Source organism: Marmota flaviventris, chromosome 10 (assembly GCF_047511675.1).
Source record: "Marmota flaviventris isolate mMarFla1 chromosome 10, mMarFla1.hap1, whole genome shotgun sequence".
Lineage (NCBI taxonomy): Eukaryota > Metazoa > Chordata > Mammalia > Rodentia > Sciuridae > Marmota > Marmota flaviventris.
Window position 1 is genome coordinate 4,506,820 of NC_092507.1, and position 25,383 is coordinate 4,532,202.

Here is a 25,383-nt window from a genome sequence, read left to right on the forward strand (position 1 = left end):
TGGGGAGAAAGGGGCTGAGGGCGAGAGCCACCCTTCAGGGCCTGCTCCCAGGGACGACTCCCCCAAGCAGGCCCCACACCTACAGTCTCCACCACGTCCCTGGAGTCCAGCTACCGATGGGCGGACCCACCGACGAAGTCAGAGTTCTCATGATCCAGTCCCTGCCCCAACCTCCCCTGCCATTATTGCCTTGGGGACCCAGCCTTCAACACGTGAGCCTCTGGGGACACTCCAGATCCACCCCATATCCATCTCCTCCTGGGGAGGGTCACAGACACATGACCACAAGTTTATAGCTGGTTGGCTCTGACTGCCCAGAGCAGCGTTCCCAGCTCAGACCCGGGCACCCACCCTCCTCTGATGAGGGCCACATGTCCCCACTGGAAGACCGTGAGTGACAGCATTGCTTGTCCCCCACCACTTGTTTGAGTGTGGTCCCTCCCTCCCACCACAGGGTCCCCTAACTGCATTCCCTTGTCTCTGAGCTCAGGATCCTGACACCCCTGTGTGTGTGGGGGGGGTCCCTTGGGATGGCTGAGTATGGGGAGTGGCCTGTGCAGCCCAGGGCCCTGTCCACCGCCCCTGGCCGTAAGCATTACCTCCTTGCCTTCTCTGCTTTGGGTTTGGTCATCCCACAGACCACGAAGCTCCAGAAGGGCCTTTTCACTTGGCCTGGTGGGAGCTTCCTTCATGCCCACACCTGCCCCTGAAGAACTGCCTTTCAGAGGTGCACAGGCAGGGGATTGCCACAGAGGGGGTACGGCGCTCACTGCCTCCCGGCACAGCTGCCACTTTTCTTGGGCTCCCTCATCGCCCACCTTTGGAGCTTCACAGTCATCTGTTTACTCTGGTGGGTGCCTCTTGCCTGTGAGCTGTTTCTGACTAAGACTGAATTCCGGTCACCTCTGTGTCCCGAGGATGGGGCAGAGTCGGCCTGGGCTGAGTTACTCAGTGAGCCCTCTCCTTTGATTTTCTGTGAATTTACATATTTCTCTTTGATTGAGACAGCGCATGCTTGCTCAGGAACATTCCCAGGACACAGACCTCTCCTCCCCACCCCCAATCCTCGGCCGCCCGTTCCTCACAGTCAGGGCCAACACTGCCATGTAGGCACTGGGCATGTGCCTATGTGTCAATAAATACAGATAGGCACATCTTTTCTAATCACTGCATACCATTTCGTTATATGAACACACTGTGATTTATTTACCAAAGCGATTAACAGAAGCACTTTTAGGTGCCTTCCAAGCTTTGCCCCTCATAAGCAAGGCTGTGGTGAGCGTCATTCCATGTCCCCTGGGCACCCACATCGGTGGGGATAACCCCATCCTTTTGTAAGTGGTTCTCATAACACGGATTTGCTGCTGTGGACCTGCCTCATTCCAGACGTTAAGAGCTCATGTGTGGGCCAGTTCCTGGGAGCTGAGTTTCTTAAAATGGGAATCACAGTCCCTGGACAGCAAGGGCCACTCTGGGGTCAGACCAGTGACAGGAAACCTGTAGTCTCTTGCTCCAACAAGACTGCATGCTGGAGGGTTTGGTCATCCCCACAGACCATGAAGAAAGAGTAGCTTCTTTCTGAGCCTGGTCCTGGCTCCGCTCCCTGCCCCAGCATCCTGACCAGTGTCCCACACAGGGTGGAATTTCAGGACCACTGCCGACTGCCAGGGAAGAAGGGCCAGGGTAGGCGCCCCAGGCTAGGAGCGCTTTGTCCCTTAAACCTGCCTAAGGTCATCACGGGGCTTTTTGCCCATCTTCTCAGCCACCTAGCTCCCCTGGTAGTAAAACATCATCTTCTATTAAATGATGTGTCTGACATTTGCCAAATTTTATGCGACAATTTAGAAGGAACTGGTTGCATTAAACAGCCTTATTAATATTGCAGTAACATGATTAGGGGAACATCATGGCCGTTAGACCACAGGGCGCTGGTTTACGAGCTCTGGAGAGAAGAGCCACAGAGCTCTCTGTTGACCAAAGCCTTGGACACAACCCGTGCTGTACCTAAGGATGGTCACAGGCGAATCCCAGTAAGCGAGGACGCTGTCAAGGACTCTTCCAAGAGTCTGGATTATGCATTTCCTTCTTGGGTGTATACAGATTTGACAACGGGGGTACAACACCACGGGGTACTTAACTACCCAGAAAGCCCCTTGGCAGGGTGCAAGCCATGCCAGGCCTTTCTTGGCATCAGAGTCTCTGTACCTTTTAACCAGCTTCCTGGGGATGCAGCGTGGTCTGAATGTGTGCCTGGAGTCAGACCTCCCTACCTGAGAAAGCTGGCGTCACCGTGATGGCTGTGTGGTCCTGGGGAACCTGTGTCACCTCTCTGGGTCTTGGTGACTTTGCCTGCAAGGAGCGATATACCACCTACGCGTAGTCATCCGGAGACTCAGGCTGTTCCACACAGTTCCCAACCTACGGTGCTCTGCTCCTGTGTGAGGAGGCCCATGGATCACCTCTTCCCAAGCTCCAATTAGGATCTTTGGGATCATGTTTGGAGACTGAAACCACTTTTATAGGCCTCAGAAGACCAAGATAAAGTGTTGTGGCCACCCAGGGGTTCCTGCCTTCTGGGGAGGCAGACGTGCAACTGACTGTAGTCAGGGAGGGCAAGGCCGGGCCTGGGGAGGGGCCTGGGGTCTTGTCATGAGGTGGTGTGGAGTTCCATGCTGGTGGGGGGGATGCAGAGGCCTCTGACACAGGCCTTGAAGAGCCAGAAGGGACCTTGGACCTGGGCCAGAGATTGGAGCTCTGGGTTTGAAATCGCAGCTGCACTTTTGGGGCTCTTTGGGCCAAGACGACAGTGTGCGTGGTGACGCCAAGGCCTGAGGGGTGGGCTGCAGGGACTGAGTCACAGGACTTCAGGCCTGTGTGGACAAGGGTGGCAGCGATGGCCCGACGGGAGGGCTTTGCCTGCATCAGGAACGTGTGGGGCAGGGCCGGGAAGGCCACCTGGAGCAGGTGGAGGGCGTGCAGCGGGCAGCACCCACAGAGTGCAGGGCGGGTGGTGAGGCTGGCCCCAGGGGGCAGGGAGGCAGGAGGAGCGGCAGGGAAGGAGGGCGCTGCCCGCCACAGCCTGCTCCATCCCCAGCACCAGTAGCGCCTCCGTGCACCTCAGTCCTCACGTTCCTGACCCCATGGTGGCCCTTCTTAGATTCGCTAGACACGTAGAACAGGCCTGTGTTCTGGGGAGGGCAGCAGTGGACCTGAGCTAGACCATGAGGCAGGCTTGAAAGTGGGAGGTCGGGGGTCACAGGTGCCAGGCAGCGCCCACAGGGGGCTCCAGCAGGGGAGAGAAGGCAAGAGCCAGTCCCAAGGGAGTGACCCCGACAGGCTCAGAGAGGGGTCAGCTGAAGCCTCCCTAGGTATTAGGTGCCACTCCAGTTCAATTCAGCGACAGAGAGTTTCCCCTTTTCTCTTATTTTACAAGGAAACAATTATGCTGATTGTCGAAAAGTTAAAATTCAGATGGGTTAAAGGGAAAAAACTGAGCGCCCTGGCACTCTGGGTCACAGATGACCATAATTTGGGGCTTGGAATTAATTGTTATGTTCATCCAAATCACTTCTTTGGGGAGCTTTAAGAGGCTGTTTGGGGCCCCGAAGCTCCTGAAAATGGAGGCCCTTTGAGGCCCCAGTGGAGATTCCCAGGGATCATTTGACCCCAGGACGGGGCTCTCGGTTTACGGCTCCTGAGCAGCCAGGTCAAGGGGGTGAGGCATGTGAGCCTGTGGAGGATTCTGGAGCTGGTGCTGGGTGCCCCCGGGTGCCCCCACCTGGGAAAGTGCCCATGGCCTGGATCCTCGCTGGGTCCCAGGGTCCCGGGTCGTGACTCGCAGATTTCAGGTTCTGGCTGCCCGAGCCCTCCTAGGGAGCAAGAGAAGCCTCTGAGCAAGTGCTGCAGGAGCTCCCAGCTCTGAGCCTGGGTTCTCTGCCCCCCGTTTCTTGGGTCTCTGGGCTCCTGAGGCCACTTGACCTCTGTGTCCTGCTGGCCCACTGGCTCCCACTCTGGGCTCCCCACACCCGTCCCTGGCAGGGATTTCCTCCTGGAAAAGCTCCTTCTCTGCTCTCTCCTGAGTCTTCTGCCTCCCCAGTCCCCGTCTGCACCAAGGCCACTGCCCCGATTCTGGTGTTCCTCCTGGCAGTGTCCCCTTGTGGTCCAGGTGGAGGGAGGAATGCAGCCCTGCTGTGGCCGGGGCACCACTCAGGGCTCTTCTGCTTGGGAGCCAGAGCCTGAGAGCCCTGGGAGAGGACGCTGTGTCCTAGCCCAGGTGAAGGGCAGTCAGTGTGGCGATCGAGAGGGCTTCTAGACTCTCCTCAGTCCCTGGAATCCAGGCCAGTGGGGCGGTGGCACAGAGCTGGTGCCCGTGGTGTCTCTAAGGGATGGGGCGTAGGTCACTGAGGGCTGTCCTGTTGGGGGGGCAGATGGTTATCTTCTAGAAGATTTTGCTTCCTGAGCCCAGGATGATTGCTCCCTGCCCACAGCTGGGGCAGCTACTGGACATCCCATAGGAGTCTGGATGTGGCCTGAGAAATAGAAACCATTGTTGTTCAGGGCACCTGCAAGTGACAGGAGGGGGCAGATGCAGTCACACGGCAAGGGGGTGCCCATCTTGGGGTGCAGCTGAGCCTGCACATCGAATGAGAGCCACGGGGGTCCTCCCTGAGTGGGATCTGACCAGGTAACGCCTTCACCTTTGAGGGTGGGTGTGAAGTTTGGAAACAGCTGAGGCCATCTAGGCCAGGTCTGGGAGGAATGGTGGGCAGGAGAGGGCAGCGTACCTGAGACTGTGTGGTGATGAACTGGGGTGGGCAGTGCGACCCCCCTGTGTCCTACAGACCTGGGCCTAGTCCTGCTCCACCAGTGCTCTGTGACCTGGGGTCACGACTCAACCTCCGAGATGGGGTCTCTTCTTCCAAAGAGGGGGCTCTGCTAGAACCTGCCTGAGGGGGTTGAACAGAGGAGAGCAGCAACACCTTTGAGCTCAGACAAAACAAGCCTGGTCTCTGTCCTCAAGGTGATTTCAGGAGCCTGCCAAGTGTCCAGTGGGGGATGCAGAGGTGCCAGGGGAACAGGGGCAGGGCCGTCATTATGACGGGGGCACCATCAGTCCAAGGCTAGTTGTTCCCCTGACGGGGCAGGCCCAGCAGAGAGGACGGGGTGTTGATGGACTCCGGATCCTCCACGCAGGGCCCTTCAGCTTTCTGTCCATGACCCGTGGGGCTGGGCTGGCTGCAGTGCTGGAGGGCACAGTGTGGTCACCTGGAATTCTATCTACGGTGGCTCAGCCAGGCACCCTGTGCAGCTGTGGGCCGTGCTGCATGGAGCAAGCCCTGTGGGGCTGGCCCTGGGCTTCCAGCTCCTGATGGCTGGTTTCTGCTGCCAGGATGGACTGCTATCACTACCTGTCCCGATGCTCTGGAACCAGAGTGTGACTTTGCCAGAGTGCATTTTTGAATTGCACTAAAGATAAAAAAAAAAAAAAAGTTACTGGACAAAACAATTCTGTTTTAATGTGCAGAATTCCTGTCTTGAGTTGTCTCTTTGTAGTGCTTATCTGCTTTTGTTAGTTTGTGTGTGTATTGGCCCATTTCCTCCCTGGACTATAAACTCCCTGAGGAACAAACAGGCTTGTCCATGTGCCACTGTGTCCCCAGGACCTGCAACAGCGCCTGGCATTTAGGGACCCACAGGACACGTGTCGGTGGAGGGAGGGACAAACGTCCACCCAACCTCTAGGCCCCACCTGGAAGAGGTCCTGCCCGGTGTTTACATAGCTCCCTGTACAGTGCCGGCTCTGCCTGCCCATCTTTCTCTTAATAGTTATGGATTATGGAAAAGAAGAACAAAGCCCATTAAGAGGTTCCCCTACATTTGATTTGAGGAAGTTTTCATCAGAACGGCTCCATTTATTGGCCTTTAGCGGATAGCCTATTCCCTTCTCACAAAATGAATATTGCCTCGTCTCCTTGAGAAAAATTGATTTCAACCAGGAAGGAGAATAGCAAACTCCCTCCTCCTCCTTTTCTTCTTCTTCTTTTTATTTTTTTTCCCTCCCACTGAGACAGAATTTATCTCTTAGGTAGGTGGGGGAAACAGGAATAATTGGCCCAGAAGCTAATTCCCCGAGATTCATTGTCTCCAAAGCTCCCACCAGAGTGTGGGAAGCCTGCCTTGAATTGCATGCTAATGATAAATGACAACTCCAACAGACCCTCACATTGAGATGTTTAGTCCTTCCTGCAAGGAGATGACACATTAATTTTCGCTCAGATTTACATTGGATTATTAATAAAGTATCAGTGTTGGAATATGACAGGTGAGGGCCATGGCCAGGCGCCATTGTGGAGGCATGGACTCCGGCCAGATGGGACAGTGGTGGGGAGGAACATGACATGACGCTGGATGGCGTTTCGGCTAGGGCTCCAGAGCCTGGGCTGCACGGAGTAGCAGCAGTGGCGGGTCCTCTCCACAGTGGTATTGCATCCATCCAAAGGGGGGCGCTGCTGTTTCCTGTCCCCTGTCTTAGAGCCCCTCTGTTCTTTGCCTCACCACTGACTGAAGCTTTAAACTAGAGCGATGCTTGCTCTGTGTTTGTAAGAAAAGCCACCAAGTTCCTGGAGTACTCCCTCCTTAGACAGGCATCTGGAGCGCTGCTGCTGTGCAGGAGGTGGAGAGGTGGAGTCTGGGCCAGACCTGCCACGTCTGGGTGCCCACCCCACTCTGCTTCCCACCCCGCAGAGGGGCACGCGGAATCCTCTGAGGCTCCCCGCCTGCCCTCCTGCTTGCCCGATTTTATTCTCATCCACCTTAGCCTGCCTATCCCTGGGGGAGGAGACGAGCCCTGGACATGGACTCCGCGACCCGCTGCCCTGTCCCAAGCCTCTCCTCGCTGCACTCTGTCAAGTTGCCCCGTCTCTGGCCACGCTTCTGCTGAGTCCCTGCTCTCCTGCACTGCCACTCCTGTGGCTGCAGTCTCTGATTGATCTGCGCCTCTCCTCACACTGGAAATGAGATCCACCTTATTCAAGCACCCATGTCCACCCGCCAGCCCCTGGCTGCCCTTCCCAAGGCCCCACTCTCCCTTCCCTGGTTCTGGGGACTGTGGGCTCTGAGAGTCCTTCCTGCCTCCAGACATCAGGCAGCACCCAGAGCCCCGGCTCTGCCTATCCCATAATAGCTTCTCAATGAACATCCCCTGAATGCATCCCTGGACTTCGTCACAGGACTTGGAGACGAGCCCCGTGAGCTCTGGGAGTGCAGCCATGAGGGAGTCCCTCCAGCCTCGCTCTGGCTGGTTCCTGGTTGTGACCACCGACGTACGGGTCGCCTTTCTTTTCAGTGACCTCCAGCGACGATTTCTATGAACAGAACTGTGGTCAGCTGCCTGCAAAATGGCCGTGGGAAGCACACGTTGACGCTGCTGCTGAGCCCGGCTTCCCCTGTCTCAGTGCCCCCCGCTCATCTTGCCCCTGGGAGGCTGGTGCGGCCCCCACCTGCAGGCCTCCGTCATGCCTGGCTTGGGGGCCCGCCTCGTCACAGGCCTCAGGGGGCTACACGAGATCCACGACACGGGCACCACCTCCTGGTGGTGCTACTGGCTGTCTCTCCTTTTATTCAGAAAAATGGAAACAGGCACCAGGGAGTCCTCAAATGAAGCTCCTCGGAGCAGTGGCTTCTTGGGACTGCCCGTCAGGAACGGTGAGAGCAGGCCCACTCGCAGGCGCCTGGTGGCTCACGGGGGCTCCTAGGCCTATGAATCTACCCGGTCGTTTGTTCTCTGATAAGAAAGCCTCTTTTACGATTTTCAATTTGCCCTTATTTTAATGAAAAGAAGCTGGGGTTGGACCGCCCAAGAAGGGGCTAATCAAATAAAGCCAATTGGTGTTACCTTCTCCTCATCCTTATTATTTCTATGGCTCCAGCTGGAATTTATTATGAACAGCAATTGGTTTTCCTATCTGGCAGATTGCAGCCCGGGCCGGCCCGGCCGCCCGTCCTTCCCTACCATTCCACGAGGAGCGCGGAGTGGCCGGTGGGGAGGGGACAGATTGCTTGGGACAGGCTCTTGCTCCTTGTCCCCCAAATCGTGAGGACCCTATAAACAAGTCAGAAGCAGGCACTGGGCTGCAGGTTAATAAACCAGTCCCTCCCCAGGAGATGGGGTCCCTCCTGTCTGGCATCCTATCAACCTTGCTGTGCGCCAGCCATCAATTACTGCTCTCGCTGGGCTTGTGCGAGGGGAGATAAGCGCCGGAGACATTCCTCTCCCGGGCTCCTTCCCTCCCTTGCAACAAAAGGCAGAGCCATCGGAACAATTTACATTAGGCTCTGACTGTCTTTCCTTTATGTGGAGCGGCCGTGGGCTTTCCATGGGCCTGCGGATGACTCGAGTCTATTGAGGGAAGAGGGGGTGGCTGGGAGGGCCTCAGGAAGAGGGCAGGGGGCAGGTTCCTGCTTCTGCCCTTACTGGCTGTGTGACCTTGGGAAACTTTCCACCCTTCTCTGTGCTCTAAATATTGTCCCTGTGAAGTGGGGATAATGACACCCACCTAACAAAGCCACTGTGGGATTAAAATGAGAAATGGGCTAAAGGGCTTTGCCCTGCATCGAGCATTTGGAGAAAGCTCAGTAAAATGGCAGCTCTTCTTGTTGTCACCGTAGTTGCCATGGTTATTATTGACATTTTGGTCCAGGCCACCTACCTCTAATGGTGCATTTAAATCAGGCTGTTCCGTGTGGGAAAGATCAGAAGGAAAGGTGCAGGTGCATAAAGCACGTCGGCTGCAATTAAGGGTGGCATTTCCCATTTTCTAACTGCCCCCCAGAACGGAGATTTAGCACTGGCCTCGGGAACAGCTTCCCCTGCTCCAGGACATTGCGTCCGTGCCTGGTCACAGGGCCACTTTGACACTTGGGGTCAAGGCCTGCAGGCAGTGGAACACAGACACTGCATTGTCCTCTGGCCAGGCCCTTCCAAGTGCCCGTGGCAGGAGGGTGGGAGAGCGGCCCAGGAAGAGAGGGAGGCGCCACTCCGCGTTTGGGTGCCAGCTGGAAAGGAGAGTTCTTTGCAGTGTTTGCCACTTGGCAGCCACCTGGGTGCTGTTTGGAGCAAGAATGTCATTTGTTCTTAAAGGGACGCATCGAGGGGCAGGCCTCAGAGCTCGGTGGAGCTGGTCCACCTGCACTGCTTGCTGCACCAACCCTGCTGCCTCCGGGCCAGGGAAGTGGGGCAGGCCGACAGCAACGCGGAGCCTCTGGGCTGACGAGGGCTGGAACAGCAGCCAGCAGCCATGGTCTGCACAGAGACTGGTGGCCGTGAAGGTTCTGGACGTGATCAATTAGTGACAAGGAACAGAGGGTTCTGGAGGAGGAGCCATGAGCCAGACCTGTTTGGGGCATAGCACATTAATGTCTAAAGTTCGACACAGAAAGTGTCCAGATTTCATTTTGGAGAAGTAGCCCAGTCTTGGATTCAATCCCCAGTTACCCCACAATTCCTTATTGCTATCTGCAGATAAAGCCTCTCAAAGCACACTACCCCCGATCTTCCACCATCAATCATCTTCTGTCTGCCTAATTTGAAAAAGATACCGTGCCCTAAAATTGCTGGATGAGTAGGTGGACCTCCAGTGCTTAGGCTCAGCCTCTGCCACGCTGGATGTCCCAGCTGTGCCCATGGGCACCATTTCCTGGTGCTCTGTTCTTCCCCTACTGCTCCTGCAGGGGGACCCACACAGAGGGCCAGGTCTATCTTTATCAGTCATGAAGCGGCAGCGCTGTGTGCTGGCAGCTGCCGGCCACCTTCTATACATTATGCAACAGGAAGACCGAGGAATCTGTTCAAGGTCACACAGCTCATAAGGAGCTGAGCCAAGATTTAAGATGTCACCTGGATCGCACTCCAAATCCCACGGCGATCTTCTTTTTAAAAACATCCCCTTATGGAAAATTTCAAGCATTCACAAATGTAGACAGACTAGGGTAACGAACTCCCTTGTGCTCATTGCCTTAGACATGGTCAGCGCCTGGCCAGGGTCATGTCATTCACGCAACCCCCACTCCCTGGCTAATTTTGAAGCACAACTCAGACATTATGTTATTTCATCTGTAAATATTTCAATATATAACTCTAAAAAATAATTAATAATAATTCAAAATAGTGTGGAATATCTGATCCTTATTCAAAATTCCAATTATTTCACAAATGCCAGAACACTGGCTGAAGAAGCCAGCTCACCTGTCCTGTAGTTTTCTATAGTCCGGGTTTTGCCGATGGCTTCCCCATAACGGTCTTGCCATGTTCCATTGCCCACTGAAGGATCTTAAAAAGTGGAGGCTAGGTCAGGAGGTCCAATTTCAAGGTCAGTTTTTTCTCTTCACAAAATGCCCTCCCAGTGGGAAACACTGGGTGCTGGGCTGTCTTCTCTTGTGGTGTCGGCCGTAGCGGACCACACCTGTGCATCAGTTCATTTGAGATGACAAGATGGTGATCCTCTCATTCTCTGATTTCCCCCTTTGTTGGCCACAGTGCTCTTGTAGAGCAAAACCTCTCTCCTCTTGTTTGGTCAACCAAGAAGGGTTGGTACAGAGAAAGTGGAATGAATGACTCTCTCCCACTTTTTTTTAAGTTTTCAAAATAATGTGTTGGGTCACTAGCATCCCCAAACAATGAGCAATCTGCTTTGTCCTTGTTCTGGGGTCTCTGTGAATTCATGGATTTAAACATATTCAATGTCTTTTAGTCAACTGTAGCTCTTATTCCTCTCATTGGTCAAGTTATCCCCTTTGGTCAGGGGGAGCCTCTTCAGGTGGGTTCCTGAGTCCTCTTCAGGTCAGTGGAAGTCTTCAGTGGAGCCATGCTTACAGGTGGAGGCGGAATGCTTCCCCTTAAGGGGGCAAGGCGGGGTCTTGGTTCTTACCACTTTGGTTCAGCATGGTCTGGAGGTTTCAGCCAGTGCAATGAAACAAGAAAAATAAATAAAAGCATCCACAAGGAAAGGAGAAAGGGAAACTAGGTGTATTTGTGGGTGGCTTGGTTACATATGTAGAAAATCCTAAAGTATCAACAGGAACCTTTACTAGAACTAATAAACAAGCTTAGCAAGGTCACAGGGTACAAGATCAATATGAAAAGTCAATTGTATTTCTATACAATAGAAATGAACAATTCCAAATAAGATGAGAAAATAATTCCATTCACAAATAGCACAAAAAGAATAAAATATTTAGGATAAATTTACAAATTGTAATACCTGTACATTAAAAACTATCAGGTCTTACTGAGAGAAATTAAAGATTTATGTAGATGGAGAGACATTACATGTTGATGGAATTAAAAAAAACAACACTTAATTGGAAGCTACTGGAAGGCCCAATAGTGTTAAGGTGGCAATTCTCTCCAAATTGATTTCTAGAGTCAACGCAACTCTTATCAAAATCCCAGCAGGCTTCCCACCCCCTAAGAAATCATCAAGCGAATCTTAAAATGCATATGGAAACACAGAGGACTTAGAATAGCCAAACGATTTTGAAAAAGAATAAAGTGGGAGGGTTTATAATCTCTAATTCCAACACTTGCTTTAAAGCTATGGCAATCAAGATGTGATATTGGACAATGGGACAGAATACAAAGTCCAGAAATAATACCTTATGATTATCACCAATTTATTTGCAGCAAAAGTACCAAAACAACTCAATGGAGGGTGGGTAGGGAAAAGAATAGGATTTTCTTTTCCTTTGTTTTTAACAAATGGTACTGAGACAATTGGATATCCACACAGCAAACATCAGCTTAGACCTTGACATCATGCCACACACATACAAAGATGAATGCAAAGTGATCAGAGACCTAAAGGTAAGAGCTAAAACTATAAAACTCCTAGAAGAAAATGTAGGAAGATTTTTGTGACCTTGGGTTAGATAAAACATTCTTAGGGGGATTCTTAGGACACTAAAGACACTTATAAAGAAAAAAACATGTTAGCACAAACTTTACTAAAAGGAAAACATCTTGCTTTTTCAAAGAAACCATTAAGAAAGAGAAAAGACAAATCACAGACTCGGGGAAGGCATTTCAAGTCACATATCTGATAAAGCACTTGCACTCAGATCTTACGGAAAGAACTCTTACAACTCAAAAATGAGAAGATAAGTAACTCAATTAAAGATGGGCAGAAGATTCAAATAGACATTTCACCAAAGAAATTATATGAATAGCTAATAAGGACATGAAAAGATGCTCAACATCATTAGTCATTAGGGGAATGCAAATTAAAACCATCCCACTCCCACTAGGTGGCTGCCATCCAGAAGGCAGGCAGAGCCAGTGTTGGCGAGGCTGAGGAGCAACCAGAGCCTCACACATTTCCCAGAAATGCGAAATGGTGCAGCCCCTCTGGAAACAGTCTAGCAGTTTTATTTTTATGTAATCTGATGTGTCTGTCTTTCACATAGTGTTGCTGAATTTTGAATTATGGTCAGGAAAGTTTTCTTTTTTCAGGTTATGGCAGAATCCACCTATATTTATTTTCTCCTAGAGTATGCATGACTTTATTTGTTCCATGGAAACCTCTGGTCCAATTGGACTTGCTGCTGCTGTGTGGTGAAGGGATAGTCCAATGTACTTCCCCGTGTTCCTATCCAGTGACCCTAAAGCCACTCAGTGGAAAGCTGATCCCCTTCCCCCACTGCCTTGAGCTACCTTGTTTATTATGCATATTCAATTTGTATGTGTAATTGGGAATTTTTTTGGATTTTTCTTTTCCATTCTGTTGATCTATCTATTTATGGGTCAAACCAATAGTTTTTTGTTTTTTTTAAATATAGAGGTTTTACAGTATATTTTAAGAGCTGGTAGGGTCATCTTCATTGGGTTTATCTGGCTATTCTTGGTGTTTCTTCCTTCCAAATACACTTTATAATAAAATGTTCTAGATACAGAAAAAAAAAATCCTGATGGGATTCTCATTGTTATTACATCATATCACATTTATAAGTTATCTTTAGGAAGATTCACATTTTATAACCTTGTTATCAAAACTGAGACTTGTTATCAAAACCTGCTTTTTTGTCTTTTAAAATATTTTTATAGCTTTTCTCTCTAGGTTTTGGGAGTTTCCTGTTAAATTTATGCCTGGGTGCTTAATTTTCTTTCTCTCTATAGTAAATAGGCGTAGCCATCATTCCCCTGTCTACTAACCTGTCACCAGCAGCGCCTGTCTTTGTTTTGGGCCTGTGTCTTCACCGTTAGGGTTTGTGGTAGGCTCTGCTGACCCTGTGGTCTTCCGGCCCATTGTCCTGAGTGCTGCTGGCTTCATGAGCCAGCTGTCTGTAGGATAAAAGGTCACTTGGCGAGCAGCCCCGTTAGGACAGGGTTCCTGCTGTTGCATTTTCCCTTGATGTCCCTCTGCTCTGCGCCATGCTGTAGCCTTGGCACAGCTTCTCCCAGCAGGACACCTTGAGATGAGGCTTTGTGGGCAAGAGGTTTATCGAAGGTGACCCAAGAAAACACCAGTAGGTCGTTTACAATTTGGGGACTGAGGGAGTGAAGAGGAAAGGAGGGTACACTCCACCGCCAGCCAGTGTCCCCAGTGGGCAGCTGGAGCTTCCTACCGGGGGCTACTCCCAAGGCCATTAGAGCCTCCAGAGCAGCCACGGCGAGGGGAAGCTGACCTGTGCCGAGCTGCTTACAGGCTGGGAATATATGCCTGCTCCTGGGGTGGGCGCGCAGCGAAGAAACACCCAGAGATACAGGCGCAGACAGACACAGACCCGCCTGGGGCGCTGCAGTCAGTGGCCGTACCCAGAAAGGGTGGTGTTATCGGGTGGCAGAACTCCAGTGCGCCTCCACACAGCCCTGCCCTGCTCCCTGCCTGCAGCTCCACTCCTGTCCCCTGCGCTCCTCAGGCTCAGGCTGCCTCAGGTTGTTCTGAGGTGTGACCTCAGGACGGCCCCTGTGGCCCAGCCTGCCTGGTTCCTCCCAGAGCTGCCCTCCCCTCTTCCTTCCTCCCTCGGCCCCCTCTGGCCTGCTCTGGCTCCCTGTGAGGCCTTCTGCAGCCTCACAGGGCACTTGGGCCCTTCCCCAGCCCCGTCTGTTTCTGTCTCAGGACCCGGCGCTAAGGAGGGGCCCTTCCGCCACGCAGAGCAGGGGCAATTCTAACAGCACCAGAAGGGCGGCTACCCTGTCGGGGTGCTCGTCATTGCAGGTTAAAATGACGAGTCCGTTGAGCAGGGCTGTTTAGCCAGACACATTCCCTGTGGATTGTCCGTCTCACAGGGTCAGATGACAGGCCATTCTTGGAGGCCAAAGAGTGGGTGTCCAGAAAAAGATGGGTCTGCAGGCGGGGTGCAGTTGTGACTTCACCTGTGTACCTGGTAGTGTTCTGGGGAGTCCCCCTCTGTGGGCCATTACAATTTGGGGACAGTTGGCCTGAGTAGCTACCAAGGTTCCAGCTGCGGGATGGCCCCTGTGGCCCAGCCCGCCTCGTTCACACCTCAGGACAACCCGAGGCAGCCTGAGCCTGAGGAGCAGAGGACAGGAGTGGAGCTGCAGGCCTGGAGCACATCACGTCTGGTCTTGGTCCCCAGAGGCTGGGTGGGGTTTCCTACAGCAGTAGGTCTTCTTGATGGGGCACCTACAGGACTCTGCCATGGGTGCTGTCACTCCTCCTTTGAGGGGGCAAGGCACATGCTTCGTCTGTTGAAGCCAACACTTTCCTTAGCTTTTTCCTGAGGTGCTACTAGTTCTTTGGCCTTAAGCATAGTAGTTGGACTTTGGGGGCCTTTGAGGGTCTTCAGGGGATGGGGGCTTGCAGTGTGCCTAGAACAGGCTGAAGAGGAGCCCCCTTCCATTCAAGATGGAAGTGAATGGTACTGTGTTCCATGCAGACTCATAAGTGCAGACAGATTCCGTCAGGTCCCGGCATTGTAACAGGCCTGTGTGACAGGCCCATGGCACTGCCTCCTGATTTTTAGTCGGTTTGGGCTTAGGGCGGGAAGCACAGGGACACAAGCCAGCTGCACCCTGTGGGAGAGGATGGAGTGCAGGGAGTCGCTGCTCAGGTCTGTGATCTCCTGGGAATTGCTGTTTAGTCATCACACTGCCGGGCTGGGTGGGAACGATTAGCCCTAGTCACCTGGCCGGGATTTTCCCCTCTAGGCAGTGGACCGTGAAGCCATTGATAGCTAGTGAAATGGTCATTGTTCAAAGGAGGGAGGAAAGCAAGAGGCTGCAGGCGCTTGCCCTGCTGCAGGGGCATGGCTGGCGTGTTCACCCTCACCTCTGGCTGTGGCAGAGACACATAAGCCAGTGCCGTCGACTAAGCCACTTCATCTGCCTTATTTGTGACAAGAGCTCTCTTCCTGCCGAGAGCGAGATGGAATGCTGACCAGTGTGCAGAACCGTCTGACATTCCAGGGCTGGCGTTCAGCTTCAGGGTGCCGCAGAGCTGGCCCTGCGGCGGGGGTGTGCTGGCCCCAAGGCTGGATCTGTGCACACCAGCTTCCACCTGTTCTGGAAGTGGCTTTCCACAGCACTGGCCCTTAACTGCCAAGGGCCTTAGAGTTTGCCGCCCCAATACGTGGCCGCTGCAGCAGCAGATATGCACATAACGATCCTCTGCCCTCCGCAGCCAGCACAGGCTTTCTTTTTTAGAAAATTCAAGGTTCCTTTGGTTTGTTCTTTTTAAAGGTCACAGAATGGCCACCGTACTCTTAGCGTTTAGCAAGGGGACGACTATTTTCCCAAGATACTGTGGCCATGGGCTGCGTAGGTGAGTTCACCTGGCATTACTGACAGCTGAAGCCCCAGGGGGCACGAATCAGGGCCTTGGCTTGCTCAGGAAGGAAGCCTGGGCCGCTAGTCCGTATCTAGCAGTAATCTACACGCAGGCAATGAGTCAAGAGCTTGGCCTCGGCAACTTGCTCTGCCATTGGTCCCTTCTTAACATAGTCATCTAGCGCCTGCGTTAAACTTATTTATTTCCTAATGCTGGGTGATGGATTAAAAGATGTGTAGAAAATCCTTCTACAGGAGATAAGATATTGCAGGCTGCACGACACGCGGCTCTCCCTGCTCTCTCCCTCCGGTTGCCTCCTTTTCAGTGCACAGCCCAGGCCCCCACATCGTACATCCTGATTAGTTTGTGGATATTACTAAAGGGATTTTTTTTTAAGCCTATCATTGACACATTTAATTCATTAGGTACCAAATCCACAAGCAAATTTTGGCTGGCCATAAAACACGGTTAATCCAGGGAGCTACAATAAAAGGTGAAAAATTATGTTCCAGCAAATGTGGAATATTGCTTTTCTGTAGAGACTTTTACTGGTCTACAATATCTTTCTTCATAAATTTGCCTTCTACTTGGTTCTCTTGGTAACTTAACCATTTGTTGTTTGCAGACCACAGAATGGCTCAATGATACTCTACAACAGGAAGAAAGTCAAGTACAGGAAAGATGGGTATTGCTGGAAAAAGAGGAAGGATGGGAAAACGACCCGAGAGGACCACATGAAACTCAAGGTCCAGGGAGTGGAGGTAAAGAGCAGAAAGGCTCTCCTGTCCCCAAATGTCATTTCCGGGCTACATTGGAGAATGGAATTGCTGAGAGTGATTCGATGCCAGCCACCTCTGTTGAAAGAATCTTGGTTGGCCAAGACCCCGGGGTTTGCTTTTGTTTCTCTGCCTCCATTCAAGTTTTCCGTGAGTCGTGGTGTGACTGGAGCACTCCGCTCTCTAGAGAGTCACTGGTGTGTAGATGGGGGTCTGCAAGGTACCTGCAGAATGGTGTATGGAATTACCACGGAGGAGCCTCTGGGTGCGCTGGGAGTTTGCAGGTGTCAGGGAAGAGGGGAAGCAGCCCACGGAACCTCCCTCTTGAGGCACCCCTTCCCCCAGAGCAGGGCTCTGCATCCCTCTACCGACAAACCTTCTATCTCCCTCTGGGTGTTTCATCTGGTAGAGGTTAAAGATAATTAGATGGGATCACAAGTGTGTGTGATTCTTGCTGGGCTGTGGTGGAGATGGCATGGCAGAAAGGTCTGGGCCTCTTGGGCAACTTGGGTTTGGTCCCTGGATGCAGCCTGAGTTTCTTGCTGTTGTTCTGGTTCTCAGCCGCGGGCGGCCCTGGAGGAATCCCCTCACTCCTGATGTTGGGCACTTGAGGGCCCAAGCCAGGTGTGCCAGCAGTGGAGGGAGAGGGCGTGGGCCTGCCAGTCAGCCAGCACCCGCTTCTCTGCATTTCTTGCCTGTCCTGCCAAGAGACTTCCCCAGGGCTGTGCAAGTGCTGCCCACGGCCAGGAGCTGAGAAGCTGATTTGTGATCTACCTGGTATTTCAAACTATCTTCAAATGCAGGAGATAGGCGTCCTGTCTGTTGGAGTGTTGAGTCTCTAGCATGCCACCCTGGTGAGGTAGCAAGGACTCTCGGGTCCCATGGGTCACCCGTCCACACTGGTGGTTTTTGTGATGCACTTTGTCATTATGCTTTTTTCCTGTGTTAATCATGTGCTTTGATGACTGCTAAAAATAGCATCAAATGGCTTTTATTACCCTCTCCCCAGAGAGATGACTTTTGTTTTATGTGTATACGGTTTTTTTTACACCCGATAACAATGCTTTATGAGGATGAACAAAGAGAAGTCCCAATCCGAGCAATCCCAGCTCCCTGAACTCTCCTGTGCTTGGTGTCTGCACAGCATGATTTAATTGACTGCATGGAACATTAAAATGCAGATTACCCAAACATGCTGCTCCAGACCCTCCTCTAGGACTGTGACTGGTGACCGTACACAGATATTAGCCATTGTTGCAGGGGGCAGAGTGAGGGGGATTTGGTCTTCAGGGAGGACCCGGATCTCCCACCATGGAAGAGCAGGTAGAAGGTGAGGGAAAGCAGGCCCAGGAGGGAGGGTCTGCTCACGTGGGGCCCCACAGGCCTGCAGAATCCACACAAAACCAGGCGAACAGCCCTGTGCCCGGAGGCCTCTGCATATTTCATCTTTAGTAATACGTGAATCAGGAGCTTCTAGGTGTAAGTAACAGCAGGTGGACCTCCTCCTTGGCAGCCCAGGGAAAAAGCCACAGTGTTCATTTTCCTCCCTAGTGTTATAAATTAGAATTGTCACCGGATGGAATCACAATGATTTATGGCTATTTTTAGGCCATATTTACGTTTGGAGTTATTTGTGGTCTCACACTCGCCGACTGCAGCGTGCCCCGCACAATGTGGAGGAAGGGAACCATGCAGGCAGTGGGTTTGGGAGAGGCCTTGGCAAGTGACACAGGAGCTTTGTCTCCAGGCCACCTATGGCCACATGTGAGGCTGCCTTTCCTCCAAGCTCAGGGAATTGACTCACTGGGCCACCAACAAATACCCACCATGCACCTACTTTGGCAAGACTGTGTGTGGTCTGTGGAAAAATCAGACACCCTGATCTCTGTCCTCATGGTCAGTTCAAGGACACAGCCATGTCTGTATACAAAGGCCACTCATAGTGCTGATAAGTGCAGAGATTCTAGGATCAGTGTCCTGGGAGTCTGGGGTGGGCTGCAGTGACCAGAGATGCTTCTGGGAGAGGCGGGAGGGCAGTGAGCTCCTGGAGTGGGTGGAGGGCCTGCATCTGTGTCGCTCTCATGACACTGTGTCGCTCACCTTTCCCTAGAGAGTGTGGGCTGAGCTGCGGCCCTTTCATCCTGTTTAATGGCTCTGTGGCATCGCAAAGGGTGAATCCTTGAGCTGTCCCCTATTGTGGGCTTTTAAATGCCTCCCAGATCTTCAGTATCACTCGCAATGTTCCGCAGACACTCATGCGCATGTCTCTGGTGTACACACGTAGCTGGGTTCAGGGATTGCTGAGTTGTGAGGTACGGGGGTTTTCTGTTTTGCTGGAGAGAGCCAAATTGCTCCTAAGTGACTGTACTAATTACATGCCCACAGGCACTGGGAAAGACTATTTCCCCCTCACCCTCTTTCACACTAATGGATGAAAGATGGTACCCTGTCCAATGTGAATCTGAGTTTTTCTCAGTTATTAGTGGGGGATGGGCACCCTCTTTTGCTAGTGGGAGGTTCTGCAGTGAATGCTGTAGGTGGGTGTGGGTCTTCAAACATCCATGGAGAAGGACTTCCAGGTGATCAGCCTTGACCGGCAGTGCTCCTGAGTAGCTCTCCTCTGTCCAGAGTCGCAGAGCCCAGCGGGCAGCATTTTCCATCTGAGAAATTACAACGGGGAGAGACATGGGCTTTGCGCCTCACAGGAGCAGGGTCCCTCCCAGTTGGGACCCCATTTCCTTCCTCAGTGGATTTAATCAGGCAGTAACTAGTACTAACTAGTACCTCCATCATGCCACAGACGATGCCTCCCCCTGCCTTCGGCTGGAGGGGGCAGAAGGTCTGGCATAGGGTCTGGAGCTGGGGTGCCTACCACCCACGCAGTTCCCTCAGTTCAGGGGCGGATGAAGATATTTAGATCTGCCATTTGCCACATCACCGCCTAAGCCTTGCCCCAGGCCAGGAGGACCTCCAGCCCTGCCTGGGCTCTGCTCAGCTTCCTTTGTTCTCAGAGGCTGGCTCCACATTGATTTTCTCCGTCAGGCACAGGATGGGGGCAGCGCGTTTGAAGCTGACGAGCTGTTAGGGCCATGATTACTCGCCGTGTCTGTGTGCCGAGGAGAAGCTAGCTCGATAAGGTTCCAGGATGACAAAGGTTGGCAGGGAGGAGAGAAAGGTGGCTGCGATGCAGCTTCATGAGATGAAATCTTAGCAGGTCTGAAGTGGGCCTTGCTCCCTGCAGATCCCTGCCTGTCCACCTGGAGCCACCCCAGGGGAGGGACAGGGGAGGTAGGCAGGCCCCCTGAGAGCAAAGAGCCTCTCTGAAGCACTGTCATGCCTTCGGGACCAGCACGGCAGGTGTCTGTGACGGGTGAGGTCAGCTACGAGGAGGCTGATCACGGGAAGTCCCTTCCAGGCTCCCTGTACTTTTCTCTGGCCCAGATGCTGGCCCCATTGCCCTGTCTGGTGTTTACCCCTCCCACCTCAGAGTGCCAGGGTATCTCAGAAGCCAGGACAGCTCTTGGCTCCCCACTCCAACTGGGTCCCCACAAGAGACAGGAGCCACCACCCTTGGGGACAGTCATGGGCATGGGCTTACACAGGGACAGTCACAGGCCGTATACAAGGCCTACCATCTCATCCATCCTTGTAAAAAGTCCATGCAAACAAAGTACATATTATCATACCATTTTATAGACAAAGAGATTGAGACTCAGAGAGGGCTTCTCTCGCACCACATTATGCCACCAGTCAGTGGCAGAGCTGGGACTGGCCCTGGGTCCTCCTGGCTCTGAAGCTCATGCTCTGCCCTTAGACCAGAGGCTTCCGGCACCTGGGTGATATGGGTTGATTTTCAGGCCCAGTCGGCCCGCATTTATTTGGCACAAACCCTCCATTCATCAGCCTGTCGCTGGAGGCTTTCTACCCACCAGATTGTGACAGGGACGGAGAGTACAGGGTCCCCGATCTCATGGGGAGACAGAAAGCCCAGTGTGCCCTTGAATTCAGGGTTCGGAGGCTGTGCTGGGAGGCACGTGTGAAGTCCGTAGGGGGGGGCACCCGAGGCAGGCTTGGCCTGAAGACATGACAGACACAGAGGAGGGACACGGCAGGGTCCATCCAGGTGACAGGGCAGAGATGGGAGATATCAGTGGGCAATGACAGTCTATGAGGAATAGCTCATGTGACTTTAAGCCACAGGTGGCCAGAATAGTGACAGTGTCAGTGTTCCTCCCAGCCCTCTGCCGGCTAGATATCTGCCTCCTGGGTTGGGGTCTTCTCTGCTCTGCTCTCCAGGTGTGCCTAGCTGCGGGCAGCCTTCCTTTGGGGCCTGTGGGTGGTCCTGGGATTGATGCTGTTGGAGCCTGTCCAAGACCTACCTTCTACCCACCCGGCCAGTTCTGCCATGGAAGGAACGCCCTGGCCGGGACCATCTTTGGGTGGAAACGCCAGCCCATCATTCTGACTAACTCTCAGACGTGAAGAGAAAGTTGAGTCTTGCTGATCTGTCTGTGCAGCCTAAAGTGAAGGAGGGTTTGCTTCTTCCTCTCCACCAATGCCTCCTCGCTGGAAGCCCGGCATTAGTGTAGCAGCGGGGTAGCAAGGTTAGGTTTGGGGACTCGGGCTCATTAGGATGGTGTTCTTTATTTGGGCACTTAGGCCACATATTAACAACAAAAAAAAGCACCTCTTTTTAAAAGTAGGAATGATATTGTAGTTACTGCATTAGGAATTAACAGGGCATGAAATAACTGTCCGCCTCATGGCGATGCCAGATCATTTCAGCTCTGCTTGCAGCCATAAGATAAATAGGCATCTTGCTTGCAGCTGATGGGAAATGTTTTAAATAGCCAGCCACAAACATGTATGGTGCCCAAATCAAGTTTGGTAAACAGCAGTGAACAGATAAGGAGGAGGTAGATTGGCTAATGAAACGACTGAGCGCAGAGGCTCACGGGGCTAGGGCCTGCAAGCCGACGTGCTTTTCACGTGGAGATACCATTTTTACTTTTTTGCAAAGGACTAGGTATCTGTCCGTGGCTGGTTTGTCTCCCTCGTGTCCCTGCGGCTCACCGTGAGCCTCAGTGTTTCTCCCCATGTCGAGGTCCAGGTGCCTTAGCCTCCTGACTTCCGGCTCTTCCAGGGTACTGCTCCGATTTTCTCCAGCCAAGGCAGCTGTTTCTCCCCCTAGATGAGGGTAGCACTGTGTCTGCACCTTGTGACGAAAGAGCTCGCTCTGACGGGACCTCAGTGCGTCCGTGTAGTAGACAGGTTGAATATTTGGTTGGTATCTTCCAGGTTGAGAAAGTCTGGATCCAGTGTGGAGGTAGTGGGTAAGCTGCGCAGAACGGGCTGAATAGAGGAAGATAAGACAGTGTCACCCTGAAAACCTACGGGAACTTGGCAGTTGTTAAAATGACAGCTCACTAAAGAAGGTGTTAGAGTGTCCCAGAGCCTTGCTCTTGCCCCTCCCTGAGGGCAGGCTCTGCTCTGGGACCCAGAGCCTTGCTCTGAGCAGTGAGGTCTGCGGAACCTCCAAGAGCCCCATGGTTGCCACCTGGCCTGCACCTCACCTACGCCTCACGTCAGTCACTACCCACACCTCACTCCCACTGGCTGCTCACCTGGGCCTGGGCCCAGGTCTTCTCCTGCCTGACTTTGAGTGTGGTGGTTAGGTGTCTTCGTCTTCTGACATCTCCAGTGGAGGAGACCATCTGTCCAGTGGACCCTCGGAGCATCCCCCGTGTCTCCGCTGGCTTTTGGTGATCTTAATTTTTGTGTAGCTTTCTGCTAATATGCTAACAAGTTAAAAATTTCCTGTTACCTGGTTGTGCTTTGGTAGGATTCAATCAGGAGTTCAAATCCATAACCTTTCCTCTAACTTCTAGTTACTGAGCATCCCTGGTGACATGTCCCACCCATTCATATAATTAAAATTTTAGCTAATAAATGGAATTAAGCTAGCCATGTTTCTAGGTGACAAAGTGGCCCTTTCTGGTCACATTCCGTGCTGTTCACCAGGCCTGGTGGGAAGGTGCTCTCGTAGTTTGCCCGTGTCACTGGGGTCCACAACACACATTCTTCTCACAGCCCTGGGGGTGGGAGGGGCTGACAGTCTGAGAATGTGCTTCAGAGGAACACAGCGCGGGGTGGGGGGGACAGCCTCTTCGGCTCCTTCATAAGGACACTAATCCCAGGTGACCTCATGAGCCCATCACCTAAAGGTCCCACCTCCCCAGCCGTCCCACTGGGCTTAGCCTCCAACAAAGGCACTTGGAGGTGGCATAGCCAGCCAGTGGCACCCTCTCAAGGCCCCTCTTGGCTCGCAACAGCCAGGTGACAGCAGCAGCGAGGATGGCACTGAGTACGGACTTCACCGACACCTGTCTTGCGTGTCCTTTTATGTCCATTGTCCCACTCAGTACTGACAGTACCCGGATCAGGTGGACTTGCCTCATCTTAAAAATTCTATATTTTCAAACATCTAGAGATATTTTAATTAGAAAATTAAGGCAGTGAGTTATCCCTCAGGTTCTAAATGTGCCCATGAATTAAGTCATTCACATCTCCACTCAGAAGGCAAAACAGCCTTGAATCCCATCGCTCCTAAGTCTCTTCCAGTAAAGAGTGAGCCCACGCCATGCAGGAGGGCAACCCCGCAGTGCCAGCATGGATGGCGACCGGTAAGACATCTGCTCGTGCCGCGCCCGTCCGCATTCTATCCAGGGACTGCGATGAGACCCAGCCGCCCCTGGCTGTGCACTTTCGTCCTCAGGAGCTGGTCCCCCAACCATGGACATCCTGCATAACTCACTGCCACCCTTAGCTGTGATTTGATGCAAGTCCTTTGGGGACTTTTATATTCCCACGTGAGCTTTGCTTGGGGTGACAGAGCTGCTGGCTTCTGGCAAGAACTTCCTGTTCCACTGTTCTGAAGCTGCAGGGGTCACACTTCCAGGTCAGGCTTGTGTGACAGTGACTGTGTGTGCGCTGGTGCTGGTCTCAGGAAGACCTGAGGAGTACACAGGCTTATCTCAGTGTCAGGGAGGACTCGGGCCACTGTCAGGGGACCCATGTGCCTCCAGGGTGGGGCCCTTTTGCTCCCTCTGAAAAATGAGTCCCTCTCAAATTTGCCTCTCAAATACCAAGGCACGGGACCCAAGCGCAGGCCTGGGTGTAGCTTCAGAGTGTAGCTCCTGCCATCCTGCTGGGAGAGAAGCTTATAAGGAAGACGTGCCAGGGACCCTGAAGGAGGCAGGACTCCGCCTTCCTCCTGTCCCCGGTAGACGACAGTGGGGACATATTTTGTAACATCCTCTTTAAACTGGACTTGAGAGCCTGAGTGAGCCGGAGCTCCCTGGCCGAGGTAGAGCCTGGAATGCTGGGCTCAGTCACCCTGGCGGCCCTTGCCATCACTGCAGTTTGGCCCACAAGGGCCCAGATGGAAATGTTATCATGTCCAGTGATGACTTAGGTCCTTGAAGGCCATGGTCAGACTGGCCCAGGCCACTCTGCTGGACCCTGACCTGCAGGGTAGGGGCACTGTCGGCACCCCACGTGCATTTCTGGCCTCAGCCAGAGCAAGTGTGCATTTTAAAACCATGATATATGTTCTTCCCCTTGGTAAATGACCAGATGGGGTTGTTTGTGCTGGGTAAAGAATATCTCTGGCCTTCGCTTGACTGAGTCGTAAAATATCGATCTTCTCTATCTTTCAGTCCCCTGTATTGCTAGGGAAATTCCCTCCTGCCACCTGCCACTGTGGCTTGTGCCTGTGAGGCACCTACGCTGCTTTGATACAAATCTCCGGACTGGCTCCAGGGGAGTCACACTGGATGCACTTGAGTTGACATGGGTTAGTCACCAGCAGAGGGAAGGGGAAGGGTGTGCAAACTAATTAGGCCACATCACTCAATCTGGGTGGTTCCCACACTGCCCCCCCCCCCCCCCATGGAGGTAGAGGAGCAGATAAGAGCTTTGGCTACCCATGGGAGTGGAGCAGAGAATGAGCAAATTAAAGAGGGGACAACAAGCCACAGTGCTCTGGCCAGGCTGCTTTGGGAGCCAGTGCCTCGGTCTCAGGTTTTCTGCTCTGGGTGGCTTGGGTTTCTGGCAGCTGAGCTTCCCATGTCTGCCCTCCCCTGATGCAAGGGTAGAACTGTTGTAGACAGCGAGGATTTCATGAAGGAACACCTCTTGCTCCTTGAGCTTGGATGGGCAAAAGACCTTCCGTCTCCTCTTTATATTTCTTAATTCCCCCCCAGGGAATGCCCTGCTTCCTGTTACGTAAGGCTGGTGTCCCGCTTCTGCAACACCCCAGACGGCACAGAAAGGCAGCGGCCATGGTGCTCCTTGGCGCCCAGGGTCAGCAGGATCAGTTCTCCCAGGGGCCTGTTGGACTGCAGCATGCCCCTCCGTCTGGGTCCCCGCCAGCCTGCTCTTTGAATTAGGCAGGCCCACGTGCGCCCGCGTTTGGAAGTACGGACTCATGTCATCCTCTTGCCACTGGTAGGGTCCCGCCTGGGGGCAGGGGGTGTCTAACCACCTTCCAGGCTAAATTTTGTTTATCTTATTTTGTGAAAAACACCTAAAGGAAAATTTTAAAGGTTAGTATTTAATTCCTGATTATATGGCTTAATCCCTGGTTATATGGCTTGAGCCTGTCATTCCTCATTCTGCCCTTAGCCATGGTGGATGGAGAATAGCAGGTGCCCAAAAGCAGAACACACCAACTAGAAACGACTGGACAGTCCCCCAACCTTCCGTTGTCCAGGGAAATAGCCCTGTCTGTGTACTCTTAGCTGCTCTGGATAGGACCCTGACTG

At 52.8% G+C, this 25,383-nt stretch overlaps 1 protein-coding gene across 1 annotated transcript in view; it reads left to right on the plus strand.

Annotated features, from left to right (window-relative positions):
* Camta1 (calmodulin binding transcription activator 1) overlaps nucleotides 1-25,383 on the plus strand; it is a 764,822-nt gene that overhangs the window by 367,247 nt on the left and 372,192 nt on the right. The window contains exon 5 of the mRNA XM_027947479.3: nucleotides 16,408-16,543. Within this exon, the coding sequence (XP_027803280.2) occupies nucleotides 16,408-16,543 (136 nt within the window). The remainder of the gene's footprint in view (nucleotides 1-16,407; nucleotides 16,544-25,383) is intronic.